General features: G+C 57.1%; 1 protein-coding gene across 1 annotated transcript; it reads left to right on the top strand.

The window, feature by feature from the left end:
• Positions 1-686: 686 nt before the first annotated feature.
• On the top strand, positions 687-27,950 carry LOC115834196 (mucin-4-like; the record flags this gene model as incomplete). The annotated part of the gene is given in 22 exon segments (XM_030808953.1): positions 687-848; positions 1,817-1,972; positions 3,058-3,188; positions 5,482-5,570; positions 6,782-6,961; positions 7,109-7,234; positions 7,952-8,071; positions 8,421-8,629; positions 9,117-9,158; positions 9,160-9,206; positions 9,880-10,049; positions 10,551-10,601; positions 10,604-10,651; positions 11,006-11,233; positions 17,257-17,394; positions 19,157-19,338; positions 22,031-22,190; positions 23,043-23,222; positions 23,859-23,932; positions 25,030-25,094; positions 25,189-25,412; positions 27,428-27,950. Coding segments are annotated over 22 exon segments (2,976 nt in total), but the record flags the coding sequence as incomplete, so codon positions are not given.

The following is a 27,950-nucleotide window of genomic DNA, read 5'->3' as shown; positions in this document are numbered from 1 at the left end:
TGGAGCTCCCAGTGCCCCGTGCTGTTCCCGTCTTCTTGGTCCGCTCTTCCTGTGAGTTTCAGGGCACGTCTTAGTGCTGGCGCCATTTCCACCTTCTGGGATTAGTCTCTGGCCCGCTGGTCCCTGTCTCCTGAAGCGGAGTTGGAAGGACAGTCCTGGCTCCTGTGGCCCTCAGGGAGGAGGCTGAGTCGGAACACACCATGAGAGGGCGACTCAGCGATGGAGAGGGTGTCTACACCTGCTGAGCGATGGAGAGAGGTTTCCACCCCCTAAGTGATGGAGAGGGGGTGTCTACACCCCTGAACAATGGAGGGAGGGCTCCACTCCCTGAGTGATGGAGGGAGGGCTCCACCCCCTGAGCCCCACCTAATGTGTCACAAACTTCAGGATGGGGCCCAGGGCACTGGCCAAGAGGGGTGTGCCTGTGAGGGGCTGGTCCACAGCCAGGGATCTGCAGTGAAACAGGACCAAGCCTACCACCCGACGCAAGGGATGGCCTGAGGGGGGAGCACTCTGTGAGATTATATGGAAAGGGCTCTCCCCAAGCCAGGACACAGGAGGTGACTTCCAGGGGTTAGCATCTCTAAAGCTCTACCCTCACGCTTCTGAGGAGCTGGACCAAGGCTGGGACTTTCCTCCCCACTTCCCTCCCTGAATGCTGACCACAAAACCCGTGTGCTCATTTCACAGACAATGGCCAGATCATCTTCCCAGAGTCAGACTACCAGATTTTCTCCTACCCCAACCCACTGCGAACAGGCTTCACAGGCTGGGACCCTGTGGCCCTGGTGGCTCCGTTCTGGGACGATGCTGACTTCTCCACTGGTCGGGGGACCACATTTTATCAGGTGAGCCTTTCAAAGCCTGGCAGGCAGGATCCCCCAGTAGCTGGCAGGGGAGACAAAGAGTTGTGTGGAAGGCATTGCCAGAGTTGCTGCTGTGACAGCCCCTGCAGCAGGGGACTGAGGCTTAAATATGGGTGTGGGAGGAACCAGGCAAGGGACATTAAGCTGACTCAGGAATATCCCAACCCAGCCACGAGACTGACCAGGAATACCCCAACCCAGCCACGAGACTGACCAGGAATACCCCACCCAGCCACGAGACTGACCAGGAATACCCCCAGCCACGAGACTGACCAGGAATACGCGAACCCAGCCCAGCCACGAGACTGACCAGGAATACCCCAGCCCAGCCACGAGACTGACCAGGAATACCCCAACCCAACCACGACCACAAGAAGACCTGCAGGTGATGGGGATGGGGGCTGACAATTCAGCCTTTGATTGTAAAATCAGGCTGTAGGGGGTCTATCCTAACAAGAGTGAGTCAAGAGGGCCCTCCTGTGCTCCTGGACTGGGTGAATAACTCCAATCAGAGGAAGCATGTGATGAAAGCTACTGCAGGAAGTGTGGACCGTGCCCCTGCCACGGACAGGGCAGTGTGGAGGCTCCAAGAGGGAGAGACTGATGCCTGTTCTCAAGGAGCTGCAGATTAGGCATGGGGAGGTAAAAGTGGGCCCGAGTGGCTCTGCTCTCTGGGCCAGTTTGAGCTAAGAGACGCTTGAGTTCAAGTCCAGAGGTCTTGGACGTCTGGGCCACGACCCTGCATTCTGCACACTGCAGGCCTTCCTGCAGCCCAAGTTTGAATTGCACTTCACCTCAGAAGAGGTCATGGCAAAAATGCAGGCCTGGGACAGGGGAGGGCAGGCCATGTGGGTGGGCTAAAGTGGGCAGGGTCCCCAGGCAGAAAGTGGGGGTCCATGTGTAGGAGTGGGACCCTCGTTGGCTTGTTCTCATCTGCCCTCCTTTCCTAGGAATACGAGACGCTCTATGGTGAACACAGCCTGCTAGTCCAGGAGGCCGAGTCTTGGATTAGAAAGATCACAAACAACAGGGGCTACAAGGCCAGGTGGACCCTAAAGGTCACGTGGGTCAATGCTCACGCCTATCCTGCCCAGTGGACCCTCGGGGTGAGTAGACCTGTGGGCAGCTCCTGGGAGCCATCTGGGAGTCAGACATCCTAGAATCCTAGGCAGGGGCTACTCTTCCAACATCCTCTCTGGCTCTAGGAAAGATTGCTAATTACAGCAAGCCACTGCCACCACTGTTGGCTGAGCACTCACCGTGGGCCCGGCCTGCCTCGGCCCTTTGCCTACTTGACCTCACAGCAGCCCAGCAAACTGGGTATTATTAGGCTGAAACATAGCAAGTGGAATTTTTGTAAGTCAAAAATGTCTGGCTATTCGCAATTTCATGTGGCTCAATCTGGTATTATGATCCCCATTTTACAGATGAGGAAGACAATGGTTAGAGAGGTTAAGTAACTTGTTCAAAGTCACGCTGCTGGCAAATGGCAAAGCCAGGCCTGCAGTGGAGCTTCTTCTGACTCCAGCCTCTGGCTCTTAAGCACAGGCTCATCCAGTGGGCACGGGGCACACCACACTGTCTCCTCTGTCCTCCCTCCGAGGACCCCGCTCTTGTAGTCACCAAGTTCTTCCTTACGCCTGGTCTAAAGTCACTCATTTCTTCATTCACTCGACGAAAGCTCACTGGTCACCTACTGTGGACAACGTGTGCGCCTTCAGTGAACCCCAGTGTCATCCATGCTGTTCAGGTGGAGGAGACAATTTGGGCAATGTCCTTAACTATCCGCGAGGGAGCTAATGAGCCTCCTCTCTAGCTCTCTGGTATCTTGGCTAATCTCAGGTTCTGGTAGCGTTCTCTTACAAACACTGATGTAACTGAATTGTAACCCAGAACCCTTTATCTCCCCTCCTGGAAGAAAGTCACCAAAAGGCAAATCCACCGTGGTGGATTCACACCCAGGGTGAAAAGTTCACACCCAGGGTAAGTGTGGTAAGTTCACACCCAGGGTGAAAGCTGCCCTCACTGACCCACAACTTGCCAGCATTTTGGGCCCATGCCTTTGCTGTGGGCAGACTAGGAACAGTGCTGTACATGTCCAAGCAGGGCTGTGGGATGGGTGGGGGGACATAAGAGAGGAGACCCCGGATCTCTCACAGGCATCCCTGTGTTTGCTTCCACCCACCCCCAGAGCAACACCTACCAAGCCCTCCTCTCCACGGATGGGAGCAGGTCCTATGCCCTGTTTCTCTACCAGAGCGGTGGAATGCAGTGGGACGTGGCCCAGCGCTCAGGCAACCTGGTGCTCATGGGCTTCTCCAGGTAGGATGGGAGGGGCTGTCAGCACTGAGTAGATGGCAGGGAGGGGTGTAGAGTCAGGTTTCGCTGCACACACACTCCCATCCTGGGGCAAGGCGTGAACCCTCCTGGCTGGTGCTTCTGACTCACGCTGACTCCAGCTACCACTGGGGCCAGGCATCTGGCTGCTTCCCATGACAAGATCATCCATTTGTCCGCCATGCCCCTTCCCATCCCAGTCCCCGTGTCTTGTAATAATGCCCAGAGCTTTGGCTTCCCTGATTTCCACTGACATTAGCTGGCCTCTCTTACCTTCTCAAATATCGTGATAATAACAGCCAAGACTGATTACACTAACACTTTATGTACCTTATTGCATGTCATGATCACAGCCACTCCATGAGGCAGATACTACTTACCATCCCCATTCTACAGATCAGGAAACTGAGATACAAATAGACTAGCAATTTGCCTAAAGTCCCAGAGCTGGGAAGTGGCAACATGGAGATTTGAACCCAGACATCTGAGGCTAGAATCTGCCTTCCTGACTTCCTGAGAATTACCCACTTATCCAGGGGGCACCCAAAAGCTTATATGGAGCCGGTGGTAAAGGGAGAGAGGAGGCACGGGGCTGTGGGTGGTTGAAATGTGGATTCCTGTGTGTGGGAGGCTGTCTCCGACGCAGCAGTGCGCCATCTCTGTTCCCATATGCTGGGGTGTGGCAATCAATACGAAGGCCACATGTCTTTTGTTCTTGATAATTGCTGCAAATGTCTTCTCTTACATTGAGTGTGTTCAGGTTACCCCTTTGATTTCACTGCTTTCACTAGTTTCTTGGTGTGCTATGAAGGAGAAAGGGGAATTACCCAACTGCCTAGGAATTTCACACGGTCCAAGTACACCCGAGGAAGGTGTCACGCAGGGGTGCATCATCCTACTTGTGTCAGGGAGGAGGAAAAGCCCAAGAGTTCCCACTCTGCAGCAGGCATCCAGGGTGGGGCTGCAGGCGGCCGCTCCAGGCTTTCCTCCTTCCCGAGCTCTGCTCGGACCCCATACCTGTGGACGGTGATGGCGATAGTGGTGGTGGTGATGGTGGTGGTGGTGATGGTGGTGATGGTGGTGGTGTTGGTGTTGGTGGCGGTGATGGCGGCAGTGGCGGTGGCGATGGTGGTGGTGGAGGTGGCGATGGTGATGGCGGTGGTGGTGGCAGCGATGGTAGTGTTGGTGGTGGCGATGGTGGTGGCAATGGTGGTGATGGTGGCGATGGTGGTGGTGGTGGTGATGGTGATGGTGGTGGTGATGGTGGTGGTGGTGGTGATGGTGGCGATGGTGGTGGTGGTGGTGATGGTGGTGGTGGTGGTGATGTTGGCAATGGTGTGGTGGTGGTGATGGTGGTGGTGGTGGTGATGGTGGTGGGTGGTGGTGGTGATGGTGGTGGTGGTGGTGATGTTGGATGGTGGTGGTGGTGGTGGTGATGGTGGTGGATGGTGGTTGGTGATGGTGTGGTGGTGGTGATGGTGGTGATGGTGGTGGTGATGGTGGTGGGATGGTGGTGGTGGTGGTGGTGATGGCGGCGATGGTGGTGGTAGTGTTGGTGGTGATGGTGGTGGCGATGGTGGTGATGTTGGTGATGGTGGTGATGGTGATGGTGGTGGCGATGGTGGTGATGTTGGTGATGGTGGTGGTGATGGTGGTGGTGGTGGTGGTGGCAGCAGTGGCAGCATCTGTTGTATCAAGGCCTCACTGAGTTCTGAGGGATTTGCAGATGGTACTGCATTTAATCCTCACAATACAGCGAGGTAGGTGCTACTGTAATCCCTTTTATACAGATGTGAAAACTAAGAATCAGAGAGGGTCAGTAACTTGTCCATGGTCACCAAGCTAGAAAGTGTGGGGATCAGCAGTTGAATCCATCACTGCCTAACTCCAGAAACTGGCTCTTAACCATCATAATACACTGTCCCCAGAGTCTGTCCTGCTCCAAACCCTCTGCTTGTTGAAGGGAAACAAACAGAAATGAGGCCTGAACTCTGTTGTTTTCACGCCCCTGTCTCATGACCAAGCAGACCTGCCAGTTTCTTGCAGCTAGCGATCAGATGTGGAATCGGTTAGAGCTTCCTCCCTCTGCCCATCTGTCTTGTTCCCTCTCCTGCTCAGTGCTGGGGCTCAACGATGGGGGCTGGCTGACCCACTGACCCACTGCCTGCCTAGCTGGTTGACCAGCTGCTGACCAGCTAGAGGGATGAACGAACACCTTGCAACTACGAGGCAAGAGCCTGTGCACGGCAGGGGCCTGAGCGTCTCTCCTTTCCTGCAGTGGAGATGGCTATTTCGAAAACAGCCCACTGATGTCCCAGCCAGCGTGGGAGAAGTATGGCCCTGATAGATTCCTGAATTCCAACTCAGGTAAAAGTGCCACCTTATCACACCTGAGCTGGTCTCAAGCCCTCGTGTGTCCTCCAGCCCATACACCATCGCAGTCCTAGAGGGCACCTCACTAACATCACTGCCATCCTGAAGGGCCTCCCCCACAGTCCAACCTCCTACAGGTCTAGGTGGGATGTGGCACCGCCCAGGGAGCAGCTGGCCTCCTGCACCCCTGGACACAGCACAGTCTCAGAGGGGGCTAACATCTCCTGCCTCAGATGAACCAACCCAAGAGGGCTCTCGGGGGGCCCAGATCCTGAAGTGAGGACGGGGTCTTGTGGGAGGTGGGATTTGAATGGGCAGTTCAGACAATACTCCAAGTGTCCTATCCAGAGCAGGAATGAGAACCCAGGTGAGATCCTTTAAGAAAATCTACTGGCTGGGCGCCGTGGCTCACACCTGTAATCCCAGCACTTTGGGAGGCTGAGGTGGGCAGATCACTTGAGGTCAGGAGTTCGAGACCAGCCTGGCCAGCATGGTGAAATTCTGTCTCTAGTAAAAATACAAAAATTAGCTGGGCGTTTGGCGCACACCTGTAATTCCAGCTACTCAAGAGGCTGAGGCAGGAGAATTGTTTGAACCTGGGAGGTGGAGGTTGCAGCGAGCCGAGATCACGCCACTGCACTCCAGCCTGGGTGACAGAGTGAGACTCCGTCTCAGAAAGAGAGAATCTACCAGGAAGAGGCCGGAGGTCTCACATTCATTGTCATCAATTATTGGGCACCTGCCGTGTGCTGGACACTGCTAATGGCCAGAAACATTTTCAAAGGAAAAAGACCAACTGTGTTTTCTCTCAAAGAGCTTTCACGTGGGTAGAAAGACAAGCGTCAAGAGGCAAACGATGGTGCCTTCTCCATGACTCAGGCCAGAGGCCCCAATGGGAAAGAAATAATAGTTTCCAAAATGTGATAGGATGAAGGACATTTTAGCCTTAGAAACCAGCCACGTGAACTGTGAAGTGTAAATCCAGTTCTATTTGTTCTGTGGCAACCACGTTTGGTCATCAGAAGCAGACGCTAAGTCTAGCGAGGGCTTTGGGGGAGGAATTATTGCCCATCTGACTTGGGTCCAAAGAGGTGAGAAGCGGCATAAGGGGGTGCATTTGTGAGTTTTGGTTGACCCTAAAGCTAGGACAGGGCCTGCAGCCCCAGCCCTGGATAAGCCCTTCCCCCCTCCCATCCCGACCTCAGGCCTCCGAGGGCTGCAGTTCTACAGGCTACACCTGGAAGAAAGGCCCAACTACCGTCTCGAGTGCCTGCAGTGGCTGAAGAGCCAGCCTCGGTGGCCCAGCTGGGGCTGGAACCAGGTCTCCTGCCCTTGTTCCTGGCAGCAGGGACGATGGGACTTACGATTCCAACCCGTCAGCATAGGTGACACCTCCTTCCCGCCCCCCACAAGCCCACCCACCACCCTCTCTGCTCATGCCCTCAGCCTCTCCCCAGAAACAGCCCCTGCTTGTTCCCGCCCCGCTCCTGGCAGCCCTGGCCTGGGCCTGAGTGGGACTGGACTTGTTTCAGGACGCCGGAGCCTCGGCAGCAGGCAGCTGTGCAGCTTCACATCCTGGCGAGGAGGCGTGTGCTGCAGCTACGGGCCCTGGGGAGAGTTTCGTGAAGGCTGGCACGTGCAGCGTCCTTGGCAGTTGGGTGCGTGAGTGCGTGGAGATCTCAACCCCACCTTCCCAGCCAAGCAGAGGACCCTCAGCATGAAGCCTCTTGTCCTCATTCCTTCCCAGACCCTTCCCCTCTCTGGGCCTCCACTTCCTGATCTGGTAACATTAGGAAGCTTCCAACATCCCCACCAGCAGACATTCGGAGATGTATGAGCTGAGTGCCTCTTTCCCATCTCTATACCTGGCTCCGCATCCCCAGGCCAGACTGGGGCCATCTCTCCAGGCAGGAGGAGAGCGCTTAGGCTGACCCCGTCCCTGTAGACCCAGATGAGCAGGATGTTTGGGGGAAGACTGAGAGTCAGCTCCCACAGAGACCCTCCAAGGGAGCTGGAGAGCGCAGGGGTGTGGGGTCACGTGGTCCGTGTCCTCCCCTTCTCTCCCCTGTCCCACGGCAGTTTCCACAGTTCCCAGACTGTCAGCCATGCCCTCCCCACTCCTAGCCCGTTGAGAGCAGCAGTACTTGGCTCTCCACCCTCAAGACGAATTTGCTTAGCTCCTACCATGCGCCCTGCTGCACAGTGGCCCCAATGCCTGCAAAAGAGACAGCACCCTGTCCACTGCCCAAGGTCACGAGAAGGGCCGTTGGATTCCAAAGCCATGCTCTTGCCACCAACACCGCCCTGCCCTGCCAAGCTCTCCAGATGGGTTCTCCAGGTCCTCAGCCTCCCCAACTCACTGCTCTTCTCCGCAGCCCAGGAACTGGAGCCGCAGAGCTGGTGCTGCCGCTGGAATGACAAGCCCTACCTCTGTGCCCTGTACCAGCAGAAGCGGCCCCGCGTGGGCTGTGCTACATACAGGCCCCCACGGCCTGGTGAGTGACAGGGCCCAGGCCCAGGAAGAGCCTCTGGGGAGGGGGAGCTTCTGGGCTTCCAGGAGGTGGTGTCTGGATAAGGAGTAGGGGCAGAGCCGTGGCCACAAGGGAAGATGGAGATGACGCCAGTGACGGGCGGACGGTCAGTGGAGGGGCTTTGTACCTGAGTTGGGGAAGGAGTGAGAGTAGCGGGGCATGAAATGCAAGAAGCCTTGAGGGGAGGATTCTGTGCTCTCTGAACATCCCCAGCTGAGTCCGCCTGGACAAGTGCCGCACCTGACTGCAGTGAGGAATCTCAGCCCTACACATGATTTGTCATGCTGAGGCGGCATCTCTTTTTTCCTTCCAGCCTGGATGTTCGGGGACCCCCACATTACCACCTTGGATGGTGTCAATTACACCTTCAATGGGCTGGGGGACTTCCTGCTGGTGGGGGCCCAGGACGGGAACTCCTCCTTCCTGCTGCAGGGCCGCACCGCCCAGACTGGCTCAGCCCAGGCCACCAACTTCATCGCCTTTGCGGCTCAGTACCGCTCCAGCAGCCTGGGCCCCGTCACGGTGAGTGAGGGGCGCCAGGGACCTCCCTGCCTTCCACCCACAGGGACCTTCCGCCACATACTGAGGCCGGGGAGAAGGAAGAGAGCGAAGAAGGGGAAGCTGGGCAGGAGGGAGGGAGGACACATCCTATCCACGCAGCTGTCCCGGAGTCAATCCTGGGGATGGTGGATTAGGGCTCTGGCCCCACGGTTTCCCAGCTGTTTGGCTTCGAAGCAACTACTGAACTTGGTTTTCTCCTAGTAAGAATGGGGATAACATTACCTGCCTCATGGGCTGTTGTAAGAGCTAAAGGGGATAATCCGAAAACTATGCCTGACCCTGCTGAGCACAGGGTAGACGGCGGCTGGCATCACCTCGGGCGGCGGCCTCCAGCGCCCTCCTCCCGGCCCAGGGCGCAGCTTCCAGCCCCGGGGGCTCTCCCAGCCGCTTTCCTGGGCGTCGGCTCCACCTGCGAGTGGGGCTCAGGTCCCCTCCCATCTCCTTCCAGGTCCAATGGCTCCTTGAGCCTCACGACGCAATCCATGTCCTGGATGGATCACCAGACTGTGACATTTAAGCCTGGCCATGAAGACGGCAGAGGTAGGCTGAGGAGCGCCGGCCGCCCCCTCCCCGCACCGGGAGCAGTGAGGTGGGCGGGAAGCCGCGTTGCGGTGCAGGGCCGAGCGCGTTGCGGTGCCGGGCCGGGTGCGTTGTGGTGCAGGGCCCGGTGCGTGGCAGTGCAGGGCCGACTGCGTGGCGGTGCAGGGCCGACTGCGTGGCGGTGCAGGGCCGACTGCGTGGCGGTGCAGGGCCCGGTGCGTGGCGGTGCAGGGCCAAGAGCGCGCAGCCTCTTCACCCCCCCGCAGCGGGGCCTGCAGCTCGCCGGCCTCTTCTCCGCCTCCAGTGCAGATCCCTCCCGGCTTCAGCCCTGGGGGCGGGGTGGGGGTGGGAGGTGGGGAAGGGGGTGGGAGGTGAGGGGAGGGGAGGGGAGGGGGGGAGGGGGGGTGGGGGGAGGGGGGGGGGGGGTGGGGGGTGGGAGGTGAGGGAAGGGGGGGTGGGGGGGGGGAGGTGAGGGGAGGGGGGTGGGGAGGTGAGGGGAGGGGAGGGAAGGGGGTGGGGGGTGGGGTGGGAGGTGAGGGAGGGGGGGGGGTGGGGAGGTGGAGGGAGGGGGAGTGGGGGTGGGCGAGGGGTGGTGCCGGCCGGGCAGGGCCCGGATTTGGTGGGGGCCGCGGTGCCGACCTGGCTTCCTCTCCGCTGCCTCCCGATGCTCCCGGCCAGGAGACGTTCAAGGCCACCGGAGTCTTCCTGAGCCGCAACGGCTCTGTGGTCTCGGCCAGCTTCGACGGCTGGGCCACCGTCTCGGTGACCGCGCTCTCCAACATCCTCCACGCCTCCGCCAGCCTCCCGCCCGAGTACCAGAACCGCACGGAGGGGCTCCTGGGTGAGGGCGGCTCGGACCTGCCTCTGGGGCTATTCGGAGCCAGCCGGAGCTCGGACCCCACGCCCGCGGCCCGGGCAGCCCTGCTCGGCCTCCCTTTCTCCGCCTCCTTGGAGCAGAACCCTCGGGGCACAGAGCGGGCCGGGAGCCGAGGGGCTTCTCCAGCCTCCCCCGAGGCTCCCTTCCTGTCCTCCTCCCGCTCTAAGGGAGCATCAGGGATGGGCTCCGGGGAGGCGGGGGGCACAGCCATCCTTTCTCCCTTTCCTCTTGCCTCCCACATCCTCCCGCCCTCCTCCATCGCTGCCTGCGTTTCCTCCCGCCCCTCCCGAAGGCAGACGGGCAGGGTGTGAGGGCCCGTCCTCCCGGCTCCCCTGGAGGCCTGACAGCAGGTGCAGGAGCAGAGGCTGCCAGGCCCTGGCCTCTCCCCACTGCGTCCTCCGGATGCTCCCCAGGAAGGGGACAGCCGTGTGCCCAGGGTGGCCAACCTCCCACTCTGTCCTTCAGGGCTCTGGAATAACAATCCGGAGGACGACTTCAGGATGCCCAATGGCTCCACCATCCCCCAGGGAGCCCTGAGGAGATGCTTTTCCACTATGGAATGACCTGTGAGTCTGGGCAGGGTCCTGGGGCAGAGGGGCAGGTGAGGGGAGCCGGTATGTTTATGTCGTCCCCCTCGGCCCTGTAGGAAGCAGACCTCCATCCTCCCTAAGGTCTGACGAATCTGTGCCCCCCCAGGGCTGTCCCCCCCCACCAGCCCACCTGCCTCTCTCTACCTGGAGGAGAGAATGGAGGACGTGGAGTGTCCTCTCTCACTGCAGCAGGCTCAGAAGCTGGAAACCGCTCTGGCCCTGCACTCCCACCGCCCCACCCCAAGCCATATAAAGTGAGGGGTAGAGGCGGACACAGGTGGAATAAGGCTGAGTGCCACGCCTGGTACCATCGTGCTCTGTGTGTTACAGGGCAGATCAACGGCACAGGCCTCCTTGGCAAGAGGAATGACCAGCTGCCTTCCAACTTCACCCCTGTTTTCTACTCACAACTGCAAAAAAACAGCTCCTGGGCTGAAGCTTTGATCTGTGACGGAGACAGCTCATGCATCTATGACACTCTGGCCCTGCGCAACGCAAGCATCGGACTTCACACGAGGGCAGTCAGTAAAACCTACGAGCAGGTGAATGCCACCCTCAGTAAGTGGCCCGAGGCCCCGGGAGGGCTTTTCAGAGTTGGGAGCAGATGAGGAGCTGCCCTTGCCTGACTCTGCTTTACCCTGTATATCTGCATTCACTGAGCAGATTCTTCCACTCCTGTTATTCCTCTGCTCAGACCCTTCAGTGACTTCCCTGGCTGTCTCATCCTTGCAGTGGCCTTTGGCCTGGTTCAGCTTCTCAGAGTTCTTCTCCTAGTGCTGGACCCCTTCCCCTCCATCCTACCCCTCCCCCCTCCTCCTCCTAGTGCTGGACCCCTTCCCTCCATCCTAGTGCTGGACTCCCTCCCTCCACTCCATCCTAGTGGCTGGACCCCTTCCCCAGTCCCCCTCCCCCCTCCTGGCTCCCCCCCCCCCCCTCCCCCCCCCAGCTCCCTCACTCCATCCTAGTGCTGACCCCCCCCCCCCCCCCCCCCCCCCCCCCCCCCTTCCCCACCTTTCCCCTCCCACTCCCCTCCCCTAGTGCTGGACCCCCCTCCCGCCCCCCCGCGACCCCTTCCCAGCTCCCGCACTCCCCTAGTGCTGGACCCCCCGCCCCTCCCTCCCATGCTACCCCTTCCACTCCCCACTCCATCCTAGTGCTGGACCCCTTCCCAGCTCCCCTCCCACTCCATCCTAGTGCTGGACCCCCCCCCCCCCCCCCCCCCCCCCCCCCCCCCCCCCCCCCCCCCCCCCCCCCCCCCACCCCCCCCCCCCCCCAGCCCCTCCACTCCACCTAGTGCTGGACCCCTTCCCAGCTCCCCTCCACTCCATCTCTGCTTCACTCCTCACTCCATCCTAGTGCTGGACCCCTTCCCAGCTCCCCTCCCACTCTTTTCCTAGTGCTGGACCCCTTCCCAGCTCCCTGCACTCCATCCTAGTGCTGGACCCCTTCCCAGCTCCCTCCACTCCATCCTAGTGCTGGACCCCCCCTCCCTCCCCCAGCTCCCCTCCCACTCCCCACTCCATCCTAGTGCTGGACCCCTTCCACTCCCTCCACTCCATCCTAGTGCTGGACCCCTTCCCAGCTCCCTCCCCCTCCAGTGCTGGACCCCTTCCCCAGCTCCCTCCACTCTCCTAGTGCTGGACCCCTCCCAGCTCCCTCCCTCCATCCTGTGCTGACCCCCCCCTTCCCCCCCCAGCTCCCCCTCCCCTCCTTCCCTAGTGCTGGACCCCTTCCCAGCCCCTCCCCCCCCCCCCCCCCCCCCCCCCCCCCCCCCCCCCCCCCCCCCCCCCACTCCTCCCAGTGCTGGACCCCTTCCCAGCTCCCTCCCCACTCCCCCCCCATCCCTAGTGCTGACCCTTCCCCCCCCCCCCCCCCCCCCCCCAGCTCCCCTCCAGCTCTCCCTCCATCCTAGTGCTGGACCCTCCCCCTCCTCCTAGCTCCCTAGTTCCTAGTGGCTGGACCCCTTCCCCAGCTCCCCTGCAACTCCATCCCTAGTGCTGGACCCCTTCCCAGCTCCCTCCACCCTCCAGCTCCCTGCCTCCATCCTAGTGCTGGACCCCTTTCCCAGCCCTCCCTCCCACCTCCATCCTAGGCTGGACCCCTTCCCAGCTCCCTCCCACTCCATCCCTAGTGCTGGACCCCCTTCCCCAGCTGCCCTCGCACTCCATCCTAGTGCTGGACCCCTTCCCAGCTCCCTCCACTCCATCCTAGTGCTGGACCCCCTTCCCAGCTCCCTCCACTCCATCCTAGTGCTGGACCCCTTCCCAGCTCCCTCCCCTCCTAGTGCGACCTCCAGCTCCCTCCATCCTAGTGCTGGACCCCTTCCCAGCTCCCCTCCCCTCCTGCCCCTCCCAGCTCCTCCCTCCCTAGTGCTGGACCCCTTCCCAGCTCCCTCCACTCCATCCTAGTGCTGGACCCTTCCCAGCTCCCTGCACTCCATCCTAGTGCTGGACCCCTTCCCAGCTCCCTCCACTCCATCCTAGTGCTGGACCCCTTCCCAGCTCCCTGCACTCCATCCTAGTGCTGGACCCCTTCCCAGCTCCCTCCACTCCATCCTAGTGCTGGACCCCTTCCCAGCTCCCTCCACTCCATCCTAGTGCTGGACCCCTTCCCAGCCCCTCCACTCCTCCTAGCTGACCCTTCCCAGCTCCCTCCACTCCATCCTAGTGCTGGACCCCTTCCCAGCTCCCTCCACTCCATCCTAGTGCTGGACCCCTTCCCAGCTCCCTCCACTCCATCCTAGTGCTGGACCCCTTCCCAGCTCCCTCCACTCCATCCTAGTGCTGGACCCCTTCCCAGCTCCCTCCCCTCTTTCCTAGTGCTGGACCCCTTCCCAGCTCCCTGCACTCCATCCTAGTGCTGGACCCCTTCCCAGCTCCCTCCCAGCTCCTCCACTCCATCCTAGTGCTGGACCCCTTCCAGCTCCCTCCACTCCATCCTAGTGCTGGACCCCTTCCCAGCTCCCTCCACTCCATCCTAGTGCTGGACCCCTTCCCAGCTCCCTCCACTCCATCCTAGTGCTGGACCCCTTCCCAGCCCCTCCCTCCATCCTAGCTGGACCCCTTCCAGCTCCCTCCTCCATCCTAGTGCTGGACCCTTCCCAGCCCCTCCACTCCATCCTAGTGCTGACCCTTCCCAGCTCCCTCCCACTCCATTCCTAGTGCTGGACCCCTTCCCAGCTCCCTCCACTCCACCTAGTGCTGGACCCCTTCCAGCCCCTCCACTCCATCCTAGTGCTGGACCCCTTCCCAGCTCCCTCCACTCCATCCTAGTGCTGGACCCCTTCCCAGCTCCCTCCCTCCATCCTAGTGCTGGACCCCTTCCCAGCTCCCCTCCACTCCATCCTAGTGCTGGACCCCTTCCCAGCTCCCTCCACTCCATCCTAGTGCTGGACCCCTTCCCAGCTCCCTCCACTCCATCCTAGTGCTGGACCCCTTCCCAGCTCCCTCCACTCCATCCTAGTGCTGGACCCCTTCCCAGCTCCCTCACTCCATCCTAGTGCTGGACCCCTTCCCAGCTCCCTCCACTCCATCCTAGTGCTGGACCCCTTCCCAGCCCCTCCCACTCCATTCCTAGTGCTGGACCCCTTCCCAGCTCCCTGCCACTCCATCCTAGTGCTGGACCCCTTCCCAGCTCCCTCCACTCCATCCTAGTGCTGGACCCCTTCCCAGCTCCCTCCACTCCATCCTAGTGCTGGACCCCTTCCCAGCTCCCTCACTCCATCCTAGTGCTGGACCCCTTCCCAGCTCCCTCCCCTCCTTTCCTAGTGCTGGACCCCTTCCCAGCTCCCTCCACTCCATCCTAGTGCTGGACCCCTTCCCAGCTCCCTGCACTCCATCCTAGTGCTGGACCCCCTTCCCAGCTCCCTCCACTCCATCCTAGTGCTGGACCCCTTCCCAGCTCCCTCCACTCCATCCTAGTGCTGGACCCCTTCCCAGCTCCCTCCACTCCATCCTAGTGCTGGACCCTTCCCAGCTCCCTCCCCTCTCCTAGTGCTGGACCCCTTCCCAGTCTGGTCCCTCACTTCCATCCTAGTGCTGGACCCTTCCCACCCCTCCCCTTCATTCCTAGTGCTGGACCCCTTCCCAGCTCCCTGCACTTCCTAGCTCCTTAGTGTGCTGGACCCCCTTCCCCTAGCTCCCCTCCACCTCCATCCTCTAGTGCTGGACCCCTTCCCAGCTCCCTCCACTCCATCTAGTGCTGGACCCCTTCCCAGCTCCCCTCCACTCCTCACTCCCTAGTGCTGGACCCCTTCCCAGCTCCCTCCACTCCATCCTAGTGCTGGACCCCTTCCCAGCTCCCTCCACTCCATCCTAGTGCTGGACCCCTTCCCAGCCCCCCTCTCCTACTACCCTCCACTATCCTAGTGCTGGACCCCTTCCCAGCTCCCTCCACTCCATCCTAGTGCTGGACCCCTTCCCAGCTCCCCTCCACCTTCCCACTCCTCATCCTTAGTGCTGGACCCCTTCCCAGCTCCCTGCACTCCATCCTAGTGCTGGACCCCTTCCCAGCCCCTCCACTCCTCCTGTGCTGGACCCTTCCCACCCCTCCCCCTCCATGCTGGACCCCTTCCCAGCTCCCTGCACTCCATCCTAGTGCTGGACCCCTTCCCAGCCCCCTCCACTCCATCCTAGTGCTGGACCCCTTCCCAGCTCCCCCCCCATCTGTGCTGGACCCCTTCCCAGCTCCCTCCACTCCATCCGTGCTGGCCCCCCACCCCCCCCCCCCCCCCCCCCCCCCCCCCCCCCGCCCCCCCCTCCTCCCCCCCAGCTCCCTCCACTCCATCCTAGTGCTGGACCCCTTCCCAGCTCCCTCCACTCCATCCTAGTGCTGGACCCCTTCCCAGCTCCCTCCACTCCATCCTAGTGCTGGACCCCTTCCCAGCTCCCTCCCCTAGCTCCCCCGCCCCTCCACTCCATCCTAGTGCTGGACCCCTTCCCAGCTCCCTCCACTCCATCCTAGTGCTGGACCCCTTCCCAGCTCCCTCCACTCCATCCTAGTGCTGGACCCCTTCCCAGCTCCCTCCACTCCATCCTAGTGCTGGACCCCTTCCCAGCTCCCTCCACTCCATCCTAGTGCTGGACCCCTTCCCAGCTCCCTCCACTCCATCCTAGTGCTGGACCCCTTCCCAGCTCCCTGCACTCCATCCTAGTGCTGGACCCCTTCCCAGCCCCCTCCCCTCTTTCCTAGTGCTGGACCCCTTCCCAGCTCCCTGCACTCCATCCTAGTGCTGGACCCCTTCCCAGCCCCCTCCACTCCATCCTAGTGCTGGACCCCTTCCCAGCTCCCTCCACTCCATCCTAGTGCTGGACCCCTTCCCAGCTCCCTGCACTCCATCCTAGTGCTGGACCCCTTCCCAGCTCCCTGCACTCCATCCTAGTGTTGGACCCCTTCCCAGCTCCCTACACTCCAGCCCTGTAGGCTCCTCTGTGTTCTTCAGACACACCAGGTGTGCTCAGCTCCCAGGCTTCACACGTGCTGTTCTCTTGCCTGGAATACCCTTCATTCCCTGGACAGCCACACGCTTGCCCCTCACCTCCTTTATGTCTTCATTCCAATGTCCCCTCCTTGGCGAGGCCTCTCTTGGCCACCCTGTCCAAAATGTCACATTCACCCACACTTCCTGTTTGCCTTCCCTGCCTTTTTTCTCCTTAGCATTTATAATTACTCAACATATTTTATAATTTTCACAGGTATCTTTTTTATTATTCATTCATGACTGTATCCTCATCACCCAGAACAGTGCCAGCCACTTAGCTCAATAAATATTTGTTAAATGACTGACTGAATGAATGCGTGACGCAACTATGAAATGGAAATGGCAGGGCTCCGAGAAACAGACCCGTGGAGAGGTTTCACTCCCTCTCTATTTCTGGACAAATGCAATATCCGTTTAGATGTGATCCTCCATGTTTTGGTTTTGTTTTATTTTGTTTTTTTTTTGTTTTTTGATGGAGTTTCGCTCTTGTTGCCCAGGCTGGAGTGCAATGGTGCAATCTCGGCTCATCACAACCTCTGCCTCCTGGGTTCAAGCGATTCTCCTGCTTCAGCCTCCTGAGTAGCTGAGATTACAGGCACCCGCCACCATGCCTGACTAATTTTGTATTTTTAGTAGAGACAGGGTTTCACCATGTTGGTCAGGCTGGGCTCGAACTCCCAACCTCAGGTGATCCGCCGGCCTCGGCCTCCCAAAGTGCTGGGATTACAGGCATGAGACACCCAGCACCCTTCAGGTTTTCAGCCCTTTGCCAAAGGTACAACCCTGTAATGGTCTAAACAGATCTGCTCTCTAATTCACTTTTTGTCATACCCAGCATAGCACCATGTTCAGGAAAGAATCTGAAAGGAGCTCTTTGAGGAGGTGGGGGGAGAGAAAGAGGCTAAAGATTTGGCTAGGTGGGCAGTACAGTCCCCGTCTGCTGTGCGTTACTCGAGAGCAGGTACACAGAATAATTCCTTCTTCCAGAGATGGGTCACAGTCCTGGGAAAGCCTCACACATATTAGAGTTGAGAAAGAGAGGAGGCTGATAAAGCAGGAGACTGTCCTGCCTGGGAACTCCCATTCTCTCTTTGTGTTTCAGATCAGTACCCACCCTCCATCAATGGTAGTCATGTGGTTGAAGCCTACAAGGGGCAGATCACGCTGATTCAGTACACCAGCAATGCAGAGGATGCCACCTTCACGCTCAGAGACAACTGTACCGACTTTAAGCTCTTTGGTAAGAATATTTGGCTGGCTGAGGAGAGTGGGGAGGTGGGTAGGGGATGAGGTCGGAGTCAAACTTTGGGAAATTCTGCACTGCTGTACCCAGCAACACTTGCTGTCAATCTTTCATTCGAATATCCAGGACCGGCATTTCCGAGGAGCGATACCTATAACTCAAATAGGTGCCCCCCAGTAAGTAGTAGTGACGGGCTTATGGCGGTTTGGCCAGATAGCTACAGTGACTCTGGACACACAGAACTGATTCAAGGCCGGGCGCGGTGGCTCACGCCTGTCATCTCAGAGCTTTGAGAGGCCGAGGCGGGCGGATCATCTGAGGTCAGGAGTTCGAGACCAGTCTGGCCAACATGGTGAAACCCCGTCTCTACTAAAAATACAAAAAAATAGCCGGGCATGGTGGTGCATGCCTGTAATCCCAGCTCTTCAGGAGACTGAGGCAGGAGAATCGCTTGAACCCAGGAGGCAGATGTTGCAGTGAGCTGAGATCGCGTCACTGTACTCCAGCCTGGTGACAGAGCAAGACTCTGTCTCAAAAAAAAAAAAAAGATGCGAAGATCATTTAATCTCAATCTGATCATATACAGTCATCTTTAGCCATTATGCATTCACCAAATTATTAGAATAATCAAGTGCAACATTTAAAATGACCAATTTACAACATTTTTATATCTATTAAAGGAAGGATGTAATGTAGGACAAGATTTAAAGGAATATAAAAAATACTTTTGTTTGGTACCTTTCTCGCTCTTTTTGTCTGGTAACCATGTTTACCTATAGCCATGTCTTTCCTTGCCTGGTTTCCTGGGCTAGGACCCAGTAAAGTGCCATCGCTCCCTCTCCGTAAAGGTGTTAGAGACCCCGAGCCCTACATCCATGATCAGGGCGAAAGGGTCCAAGCACAAGGGATGCCGCTTTCGTCCGTTGCCAGCACTAATTCTGCGGGTGACTGTTCTTGGCTAAACCAAAGCCCCAGGGGGCATATTCTGCGTTCTCTTTGCCTCTCTGCCTGATGTTCTTTCTCTCCGCGTCTGAGAAGGGACTGCTTTGCCTGCAACCCTTTTGCCCCACGTACATCCTCCCAGGTGCGAGACAATGGCATTGAGAGATTCTCTTCTCCACGGGCCCCACCCCTGAAGGACGATGATCTGGAAATTACGTTCGTCTATTCTCTGTCACTTCCTTTCAATCTGCTGTTTTAAGGAGACTTTCCTATTTTCTTGAAAAATATAAGTTTGATCAGAAGATATGTAGCAGTGTTTCACTACAGTCTGGTGTCTGAAGGGGGTGTCTGGGAAAGGTCCAGGAAGTGGGGGGTGGGTGGGAAACCAGGGCAAAGGATGGGGCTGCTGTGAGACTGAAGCCAGTTTGGCCGGCAGCGCAGCCTGGGGAGGTGTCTGGAGGATCCTGGCCTTGATCCTCCATCCCCCAGGATGTCCCATCCTGGCGTGAGCCCAGCCAGGGCTGCCTTTGGGGTTTCTTCAGGGGGAAACCGCTTTCCCCTCTGTGGCGTTCCCCGCTACAATCAGTATGTTGGACTGGTGCCACCTCCTTCCAGCTGGGAGCGTGACTAGGATCACCCCCGATACCAGCCTTGCTCAAAGGAAATGACCAATGAGATTTGTCTGGGGAGGGGGGAGGGTGGCCTGAGAGGGGTGGGGGAAGCCCAGTATCAGCAGTCAGGGTGTTAGATGAGGATGCGTCAGACCACAGAGCTGAGGAGTCTCCCAGCTCTCAACGTTCTCATCTTCCCCGGGCAGAGAATGGGACGTTGCTGTGGACACCCAAGTCGCTGGAGCCATTCACTCTGGAGATTCTAGCAAGACGTGCCAAGATTGGCTTGGCATCTGCACTCCAGCCCAGGACCGTGGTCTGCCATTGCAGTGCAGAGAGCCAGTGTTTGTACAACCAGACCAGCAGGGTGGGCAACTCCTCCCTGGAGGTGAGCGCTGGGAGGCGGGTGAGGAGTGTCTGTGCCGAGGGGAGAGGAAATGGGAGTGGAACGGATGCTGTGATTCTGCCTCTCCTGGGTGTGTCTGTGTTGGGAGGTGGGTGGAGCAGTGGTAGGTGAGTAGAGAAGACTCCAGTCTCAGGCCATAAACTCATGTGGGAAGAAAGAGAACTTTCTGGCCTGGTGCAGTGGCTCATGCCTTTAATCTCAGCACTTTTGGAGGCTGAGGAAGGCGGATCACAAGGTCAGGAGATCGAGACCATCCTGACCAACATGGTGAAACCCCGTCTCTACTAAAAATACCAATATTAGCTGGGCGTGGTGGCGGGTGCCTGTAGTCCCAGCTACTCGGGAGGCTGAGGCAGGAGAATCGCTTGAACCCGGGAGGCGGAGGTTACAGTGAGCCAAGATTGCGCCACTGCACTCCAGCCTGGGCAACAGAGTGAGACTCCATCTCAAAAAGAAAGAAAAGGAAAGAAAGAAGGAATGAAAAAAGGAAAGGAAAGAAAAGTAAAGGAAAGGAGAAAAAGAGAGAAAGAAAGAATGAATGAATGAAAGAAAGAAACTAACTTTATTGGAGAAAAAGGAAGAAAGAAGGAAGGAAGGAAAGAGGAAAGAACCTTTCTTTATTGCTTATAGTTCAACTGGATTTTTATCTCCCACCTCCCCTTCTGCCAGGTTGGCAGGAAACTTCTACCTCAGTCTTTCTCACAGTGCCCAGTGGTTCCCAGTTCCACAGCTCTGCGGCAAAGCCCAGCAGAGGGCCCTGCGGTGTGGGGTGGAAGGTGGTCATGGGGTCCCTGGGCCTGAGTCCACACAGGTTTCCATCACAGCTCTGCCCCACTTCCCCTCAGACCCAGGGAGAGGCTCTGCTGCTTCTGTGCCTTGCTCAGACAAAGGACACCTTTTCTGAGGCCGCTTACAGTCCCGTCTGCCTAGAAGCACCCCACAGCCGTTTCTCCCTGGGATGCCATCACGGTGCTGGGGAGAGAGCTGTGGGTCCCTCTATCTTGACACCTCCAAGCCCCTTTGCTTTCTCCTTTACTATCTCCTTCCAGCTAAAAGAAACATCTTTTCCAGTTTGGAGAAATTACTTCTGCATGTTTCTAGCCAAGATACTTGGCCTAATTCCACAACTCTTGTCCTATCTGCTTTTTTATTTTTATTTTTGGTTGTAAAAGAAGAGCCAGAAAGGAAAGTGTTTATCTGGAACACAAAACTACCTCCCTCACCACTTACACACACACACACACACACACAGACACACACACACACAGACACACATCCTTCTGAAGCATGAGCAGAGAATGGGTACTTGAAAGGGATAGAGGTAGGGATGGTTGGTGGGGTAGGGGGTAGAAAAGGATAAAATACACAATGGGAAAAAGAGAGATTGAAATCAGTATACTATTCCATAGATCCCCAAATATGCACTCTTGGGAGTAGCAAGTGTTAGAAGGTTCCATTTTAGGGAGATTCCCTGAGTCGATTCAGTAAGGGAGTTAGAAAGGGAAGTGCAGGGAGCTTGGTGAGGCCTGGGCGCCGCAGCCTTTGCTGCGCTGTTGTTCTGGCTGCCGCGTTTTCTCACAGTGCTCAGCAGGGAGGCTCTGTGTTCTTGGTCTAGGAGTCAACAAGGGAGGTCAATTTCAGCTTCTATGGAATCCAGTTTGCAGGCCACACAGGAGCCTGAGGCAGGCGGATTGCTTGAGCTCAGGACTTTGAGATCAGCCTGGGCAATATGGCAAGACCGTGTCTCTACTAAAAATCAAAAAATTAGCTGGGCGTGTTGGCATATGCCTGTAATCTCAACTATTTGGGAGGCTGAGGCACAAGAATTGCTTTAACTTGGGCGGGGGACATTGCAATGAGCCGAGATCGAGACACTGCACTGCAGCCTGGGAAACAGAATGAGATTGTCTCATTAAAAAAAAAAAAGCAGAAGAAAAATACAAAAATTAGTGGGCGTGGTGGTGCATGCCTGTAGTCCCAGCTCCTTGGGAACCTGAGGTGGGAGGATGGCTTGAACCTGGGAGGTGGAGTTTGCAGTGAGCCAAGATCAAGACATTGCACTCCAGCCTGGGTGACACAGTGGGACCCTGTCTCAAAATAAGGAATCCGGTTTTCAAGCAATAGAACATACATGGATACATACACACATGGATGCATACACACATGGATACATACACATGGATACATACACATATGGATACATACACATGGATACATACACACACGGATACATACACACATGATACATATGTGGATACATACATGCATGCATAGATACATGCATACATGGATACACACATATGTACATGGATACATTCATTCATTCATTAATGCTTCAATCATTCATGCATCCCCCATCTTACTCTAGAAAGGATTTCAGGCAAAGAGCTAGAGTGTGAGAGGGAAGAGGCTGAGATCCCGGTGCAGGGCCAGGCAGGGGGTCAGGGTAAAACAATGACCCAGGGAGGCCAACTGGGCAGGACTACTGTGTGGCTTTAGGCAGGACCTTGCAGCCCCACGGCCTGGTCAAGAAGGTGCTCAGCAGCTGCTGGTGGGGCTGAGACACGAATCAGGGTCCACGGGTTCTCAGGCCAAAGGGGTCAGAGTCAGAAACACCCAGAAGCCTTTCTCAGTTTGGTCTCCTGGCCACCTGTGATCAGCAACCCTCCTCCAGGTGGCTGGCTGCAAGTGTGACGGGGGCACCTTCGGCCGCTACTGCGAGCGCTCCGAGGATGCCTGTGAGGAGCCGTGCCTCCCGAGTGTCCGCTGCGTTCCTGGGAAGGGCTGCGAGGCCTGCCCTCCAAACCTGACTGGGGATGGGCGGCACTGTGCCCGTGAGCCGGGAACAGGGCCTGGAGGAGGCGCTTCTGGGAGCAGCTGACAGCTCAAGGGTGTAGACAGCCAAAGGCAAACCATTTCTCTCCTTTTTCCAGCAAATCTTTAGAATGCTCAATCTAGGCAGGTATGGGAAATCTAGGCAGGCCTGGAAAGGGGGTGGTGGATGGTGTGGGGCTGAAGGAGAAGAGGTTGTACAGGCATAGCGGAGGGGACGGGGCTGAGCATCCCTGAGGCATTGATGGGGGGAACCCCGGGCAAAAGACTGAAGATGGTTTGGCCAGGGGAGGAGACTTCAGCAGCTCCAGGGAACCGGGCAAGCTGGGTCCTCGGTGGGGATCCGGCAGCAAAGGTGCCTGATTTTCCCTTTGAGTCTTCCCAGCCATCTGTTCCTCCCGCTCTGAGCCACCAGAGTCTGATGAGGGAGATCACAGCGAGGCCTTTACCAAGCCCCCTAAGGCACCCAAATAAAATCTACAGATCACTGCGCTCAGAGCCGAGGCCAGAGTGGGTAGAACCGCAGCTTTTATAAAGGCAGAAAAGGAGATGGACGTGAGAGGGGAGGGCGTGAGGAAAGCCAGCTGGGGGCCCCTCCTCTGCCAGCCTTCGGGGTCCTTTCTGAAGCAGAGGGTCTGAGACACACTCCAGTCCCTCCACAGAAGTGGAAGAATACCTGCCTGGCCAGGGAAAGGGGTTGCCCTGCAGAGAAACGCCTGGAAAAGCAGGGAAGGATGGTTTGGGGTTCCGAGTGGGGGAAAGAAAGCAGGCCTGTCCCGGAGCGGGTTTCCACGGGCTGGGCTGTCCCTCTGCTCCCCAGCGCGCTGCTGCTGACCTCCCTACTCACTCTGCAGCTCTGGGGAGCTCTTTCCTGTGTCGGAACCAGTCCTGCCCTGTGAATTACTGCTACAATCAAGGCCACTGCTACATCTCCCAGACTCTGGGCTGCCAGCCCACGTGCATCTGTCCCCCGGCCTTCACCGACAGCCTCTGCTTCCTGGCTGGGAACAACTTCAGTCCAACTGTCAACCTAGGTACTGCCAGAGACCCCGCCCTCTCACCCCCACACCCCGCCTGGGCCCCGCCCTCTCACCCGGGCACTCCTCCCGGGCCCCACCCTCTTGCCTCCGCACTCCGCCCACCTTTGGAGAAGATGAGGAAGCTCTGGGGTCACAGGACAGAGCTCCAGATTTCTCTGGGACGGTGTAAGGTGCAGGCTATGGGAGCTGGCGAGGAAAGCTGTCATGGCAAGGACCATGGGCCTGTGTGGCCTATGGAGGAAGGACGGAGGCAGAGACCTCACAGCTGGCTCAGTGAGATGAGCGTCGGGGAGGTCCGGAGCATAGTGGAGTGAGCGCTAGGGTGAGGGCCACTTCTCCCGGTTTCTTCAGCGACCTTCTGTCACTGTGGAATGTAGGGTGAGGGCCACTTCTCCCGGTTTCTTCAGCGACCTTCTGTCACTGTGGAATGTAGGGTGAGGGCCACTTCTCCCGGTTTCTTCAGTGACCTTCTGTCACTGTGGAATGTAGGGTGAGGGCCACTTCTCCCGGTTTCTTCAGCGACCTTCTGTCACTGGAATGGAGCAGTCGGCCTGGGCTGGCCCGACAGACTTTTTGGGTAAGTCTGGGTAAACCGTGGGGTGATGACACATTTGCTTCTCCCATCTCCAGAACTTCCCTTAAGAGTCATCCAGCTCTTGCTCAGTGAAGAGGAAAATGCCTCCATGGCAGAGCTCAACGCCTTGGTCAGTGCTGCAGGCCATGCTCTGGGTGGGAGGGGATGCTTGGCGGGTTCAGGCGAGGGCAGGACCATCACTGTGTGGCCTTCGTCTTGTCATCTCTCTGGATTCAACTGCCAGAGGAGGCCGGAGCCTCTTGCCCCATGGGAGGTGCAGGGCATTAGGAAGTGAGGAAGGCCCAGGACAGAAACCTCGACTCATCATAAGCAGAGGCCAGGATGCCAAGTCACCCCAGCTGAGACCTCTAAGCTTCTTGGTTATGATCTGAAAGAAACTAAAGGACATTTCACCTCCAGGGAGTCTTCCCTGACTTCCCAGAGGGAACTGGCAGCTCCCTCTTCTTGGCTGCCATGCCATACCTCAGTCACAGGCAAAGTGGCACAACTGCCGAGTGGTTGGGGCTCTAGAATCCTGCACACCCAGAATCAGAATCCCTGCTCTGCCCCTCACTAGAGCAGTGTGCTAACTAGACACATCATATAACAGGTCATCTGTAAACACAGGGACAATCATAGCACCTGAGTCAACAGGCTGTATCACCATTTAAATGATAACGTGTGTCAAGCATTTAGTCCAGTGCCTGACACACAAGTATTCAAACATGACTGCTATTATTACTACTGCAAGCCTAGCACTCCACATTCCACACTCCACACGGTAAAATCTGTTGACATTTGTCACCTGCGCCAGACAATGCACTCTTTGAGTTTACACTCCACCTAAGTCACCTTGACACCCCCAGCCCCTGACCATCTCCTAGGTCTAAACAACCCATGTTCAATATACGGGGAGGAGGTCATGAGTCATGCATCAGAGGCAAGGTAGGGGCCATTCATGTCAGATTCCCCGCTCGTCATATGAGGCCAAGGAGGGGGACAGAATGGAAAACCCTTCACTCTCAACAAACATTATGAAACAAGGACCCATGACAGTCACTGAGCTAGGCTAGAGTGTGAGGGTGCAGAGACAGGTGAGGAAGGTGCTGGGGTCCTAGGGCTTGCGTTCCAGGAGGAAACAGGGATGAATACACCCATCAAGGTGGGAGGGGGTCTCCCCCCGGATGGGGCCTCACCCCCACCCCCATCCCCCATCCTCTGGCCTAGGTGGCATACAGACTGGGAACCCTGGACATGCGAGCCTTTCTCCGCAACAGCCAAGTGAAACAAATGTAAGTGGGACTGTGTCCCCCTGAGCCCCCAGATCCTCTTCCTCATCCCCCGCCCCCAGCCCCCCAGCCCCCTCACTGTCGCCCTCCCACACAGCGATTCCCCAGCACCGGCCTCGGGAAGCCCCATTCAACACTGGATGGTCATCTCAGAGTTCCAGTACCGCCCTCGGGGCCCCGTCATCGACTTCCTGAGCAACCAGCTGCTGGCCGCGGTGGTGGAGGCGTTCTTATACCATGTTCCACGGAGGAGTGAGAAGCCCAGGAATGACGTGGTCTTCCAGCCCATCTCCAGGGAAGACGTGCGCGACGTGTCAGCCCGTGAGTCCGTCCATTCCGGGGACAGTATGGGGGTCACTGTGGGGGGCGGGTAAACAGAGGTGCTTCAGCCCACACAAACAAGCTAACTGAGTTTTTCTGTTTGGTTTTGAGCGAAAACGTGAACATTTTATCCAGCTGCTTTTTAGATTCAGGAGCAGGAGCAGCCAGCGCTGCTAAGGCAGTCACATGCAGACAGCTTCACAGAGCAAGTACCCAGCCAGGGCCTTGCTGCCTGTGGCTGCTAATCAAACAGCAGCAATTTATTTTCATAAAATTGCTAATAGTTTTCTTAAAATGCCATTGCACGTAAACATACACAGCGACACCCCCATCGTCTCTGCCCTCTAGCGGGAGGATATGAAGCTGGAGACTGGAGACTGGCCAGGGACAGAGGCAACTACTCCCTGAAATGATGTGACCCTGTGCAAGCCCCTTCCCCAGGCCAGGCCAGGCCTCAACACCCCCAAGCACCTTCTCCAGGCCAGGACAGGCCTCAATAGCCCCCAGCACCTTCCCCAGGCCAGGCCAGGCCTCAACAGCCCCCAGCCCCTTCCCCAGGCTGGGCCTCAACACCCCCAAGCACCTTCCCCAGGCCAGGCCGGGCCTCAACAGCCCCCAGAACCTTCCCCAGGCCAGGCCTCAACACCCCCCAGCACCTCCCCCGGGCCAGGCCTCAACACCCCCAAGCACCTTCCCCGGCCAGGCCTCAACACCCCCAAGCACCTTCCCCAGGCCAGGCCTCAACACCCCCCAGCACCTCCCCCAGGCCAGGCCAGGCCTCAACACCCCCCAGCACCTCCCCCAGGCCAGGCCTCAGCACCCCCATCTGAAAATGAGATGGGATTTCTGAGCCCCCTTTCAGTGCTGACAGCCCCTGTTTCTTCCAGAACAGGAATAAGTTGGCAAGCTTGGCAGAGAAACAAAGGAATAACGCATCCTATTTTCTGTATAGGGCAGGGCAGTGGCCACACCCCAAACACAACAGAAACTGCTGTTTTACTTGGGTCTGGGACCAAGCAAGAGCTTCTCCCAGAATCCAGGCTAAGCCCACTCTCTCCCGGAGCAGGGGGTGAAATCCCTCAGAACTACTGTATGTTGGGGAGTTGGGGTAGGAGGCGCAGGGAGGCAAGCCCTGACTATGCAATTAAGGAAAACCTATAATTTTTATTATACAAGCATCGTATGTTTATTGCAGAAACTTTAGGAAACCAAACTTAACAAAAAGAAAAAAGGAAAAAAACCCTGTAATCCCAACCCCCAGAGAGACAACAATATTTCATACATATCCTTCTGAACTTTCTTTTATGCCTAGGAACCTTCACACATCGATTTTTTATTGAAGGATCAAATCATTCCTAATGTTGGATAACCTGCTCGTTCAACAATTGTGAACAGGTTGTCTCATATATTGTGTCCATATTCCCATTTGACATATTATAATGGTATGTTTGAATATAGTGTCATATTTTAAAATACGTTATAATAATCATTACCATTTTTTGAGTGCTTACTGTGTGTCAGGCAGTGTACTGAGTACTGTGGACACATTATCTCATTTAAATCTCACAGCAGCATAAGTGCTACTATGATCATTTCCTTTTAAAGATAAGGAAACTGAAGCTGAAAGAGTGAAAGAGTGTTCCCTGAATTACACATCTAGTTACTAGCAGAGTTTCAGTTTCCACCCAGGTCTGGCCACCTTCAAAGCATGTGCTCTTCAGGAAAGCATTTTCCCTAGGAACCTTTTTCCATAGGAACCTTTTTCCCTAGGAAACTTTTTCCATAGGAACCACCATCCCTTGGTAAGGATGTGCAGTAGTTTATTTAACCAGACCCCACTTCTGAAACGTTACTATTATCCACCACGCTGATCTGAATGTCCAGGGGCATATGTATCTGTGCACTTCTTTACTTATTTCTCAGGAGAAACACCCGAAAAGGAATTCGTGGCTGAAAAGGTATTGATTTAGTGTTCATCAGTTGCTTTCTGTGTTAATCTGTGTCCTTCCCGACAGTGAGCGTGAGCACGCTGAAGGCTTACTTCAGATGCGATGGCTACAAGGGCTACGACCTGGTCTACAGCCCCCAGAGTGGCTTCACCTGCGTGTCCCCGTGCAGTAGGGGCTACTGTGACCATGGAGGCCAGTGCCAGCACCTGCCCAGTGGGCCCCGCTGCAGGTGCATAGGGCTGCGGCCAGGAGGTGGATGACAGTGCTGGGGAACCCAAGCTGGGCAAGACACTGCAAGGGGTCCAGGAATTAGGATGGCTCCCTTTGTAAAGAGAGAGATCAGAGACCAGGGAAGAGGGGACAGTGGAAAAGGAGAGTTGTGAGTGCCTGCTGTGTGTGGAGAATAAAGGCGCTATATTACAAACTCTGAAACCCAAAGGAGCCACAAGGGGCATTAGAGCCATTTTGAAGATGAGAAAACTGCAGCTTAGAGATGACAAGGAAGCTGCCCTGGGATGCAGCAGGTTAAGCAGCAGGGCGTGGTTTCCAAAGCCAAACATTTTTTATATTTTTATGTTTTGAGATGGAG

Source organism: Nomascus leucogenys, unplaced genomic scaffold (assembly GCF_006542625.1).
Source record: "Nomascus leucogenys isolate Asia unplaced genomic scaffold, Asia_NLE_v1 000523F_271578_qpd_obj, whole genome shotgun sequence".
Taxonomy (NCBI): Eukaryota; Metazoa; Chordata; class Mammalia; order Primates; family Hylobatidae; genus Nomascus; species Nomascus leucogenys.
This window is presented reverse-complemented; position numbering and strand designations above follow the sequence as displayed.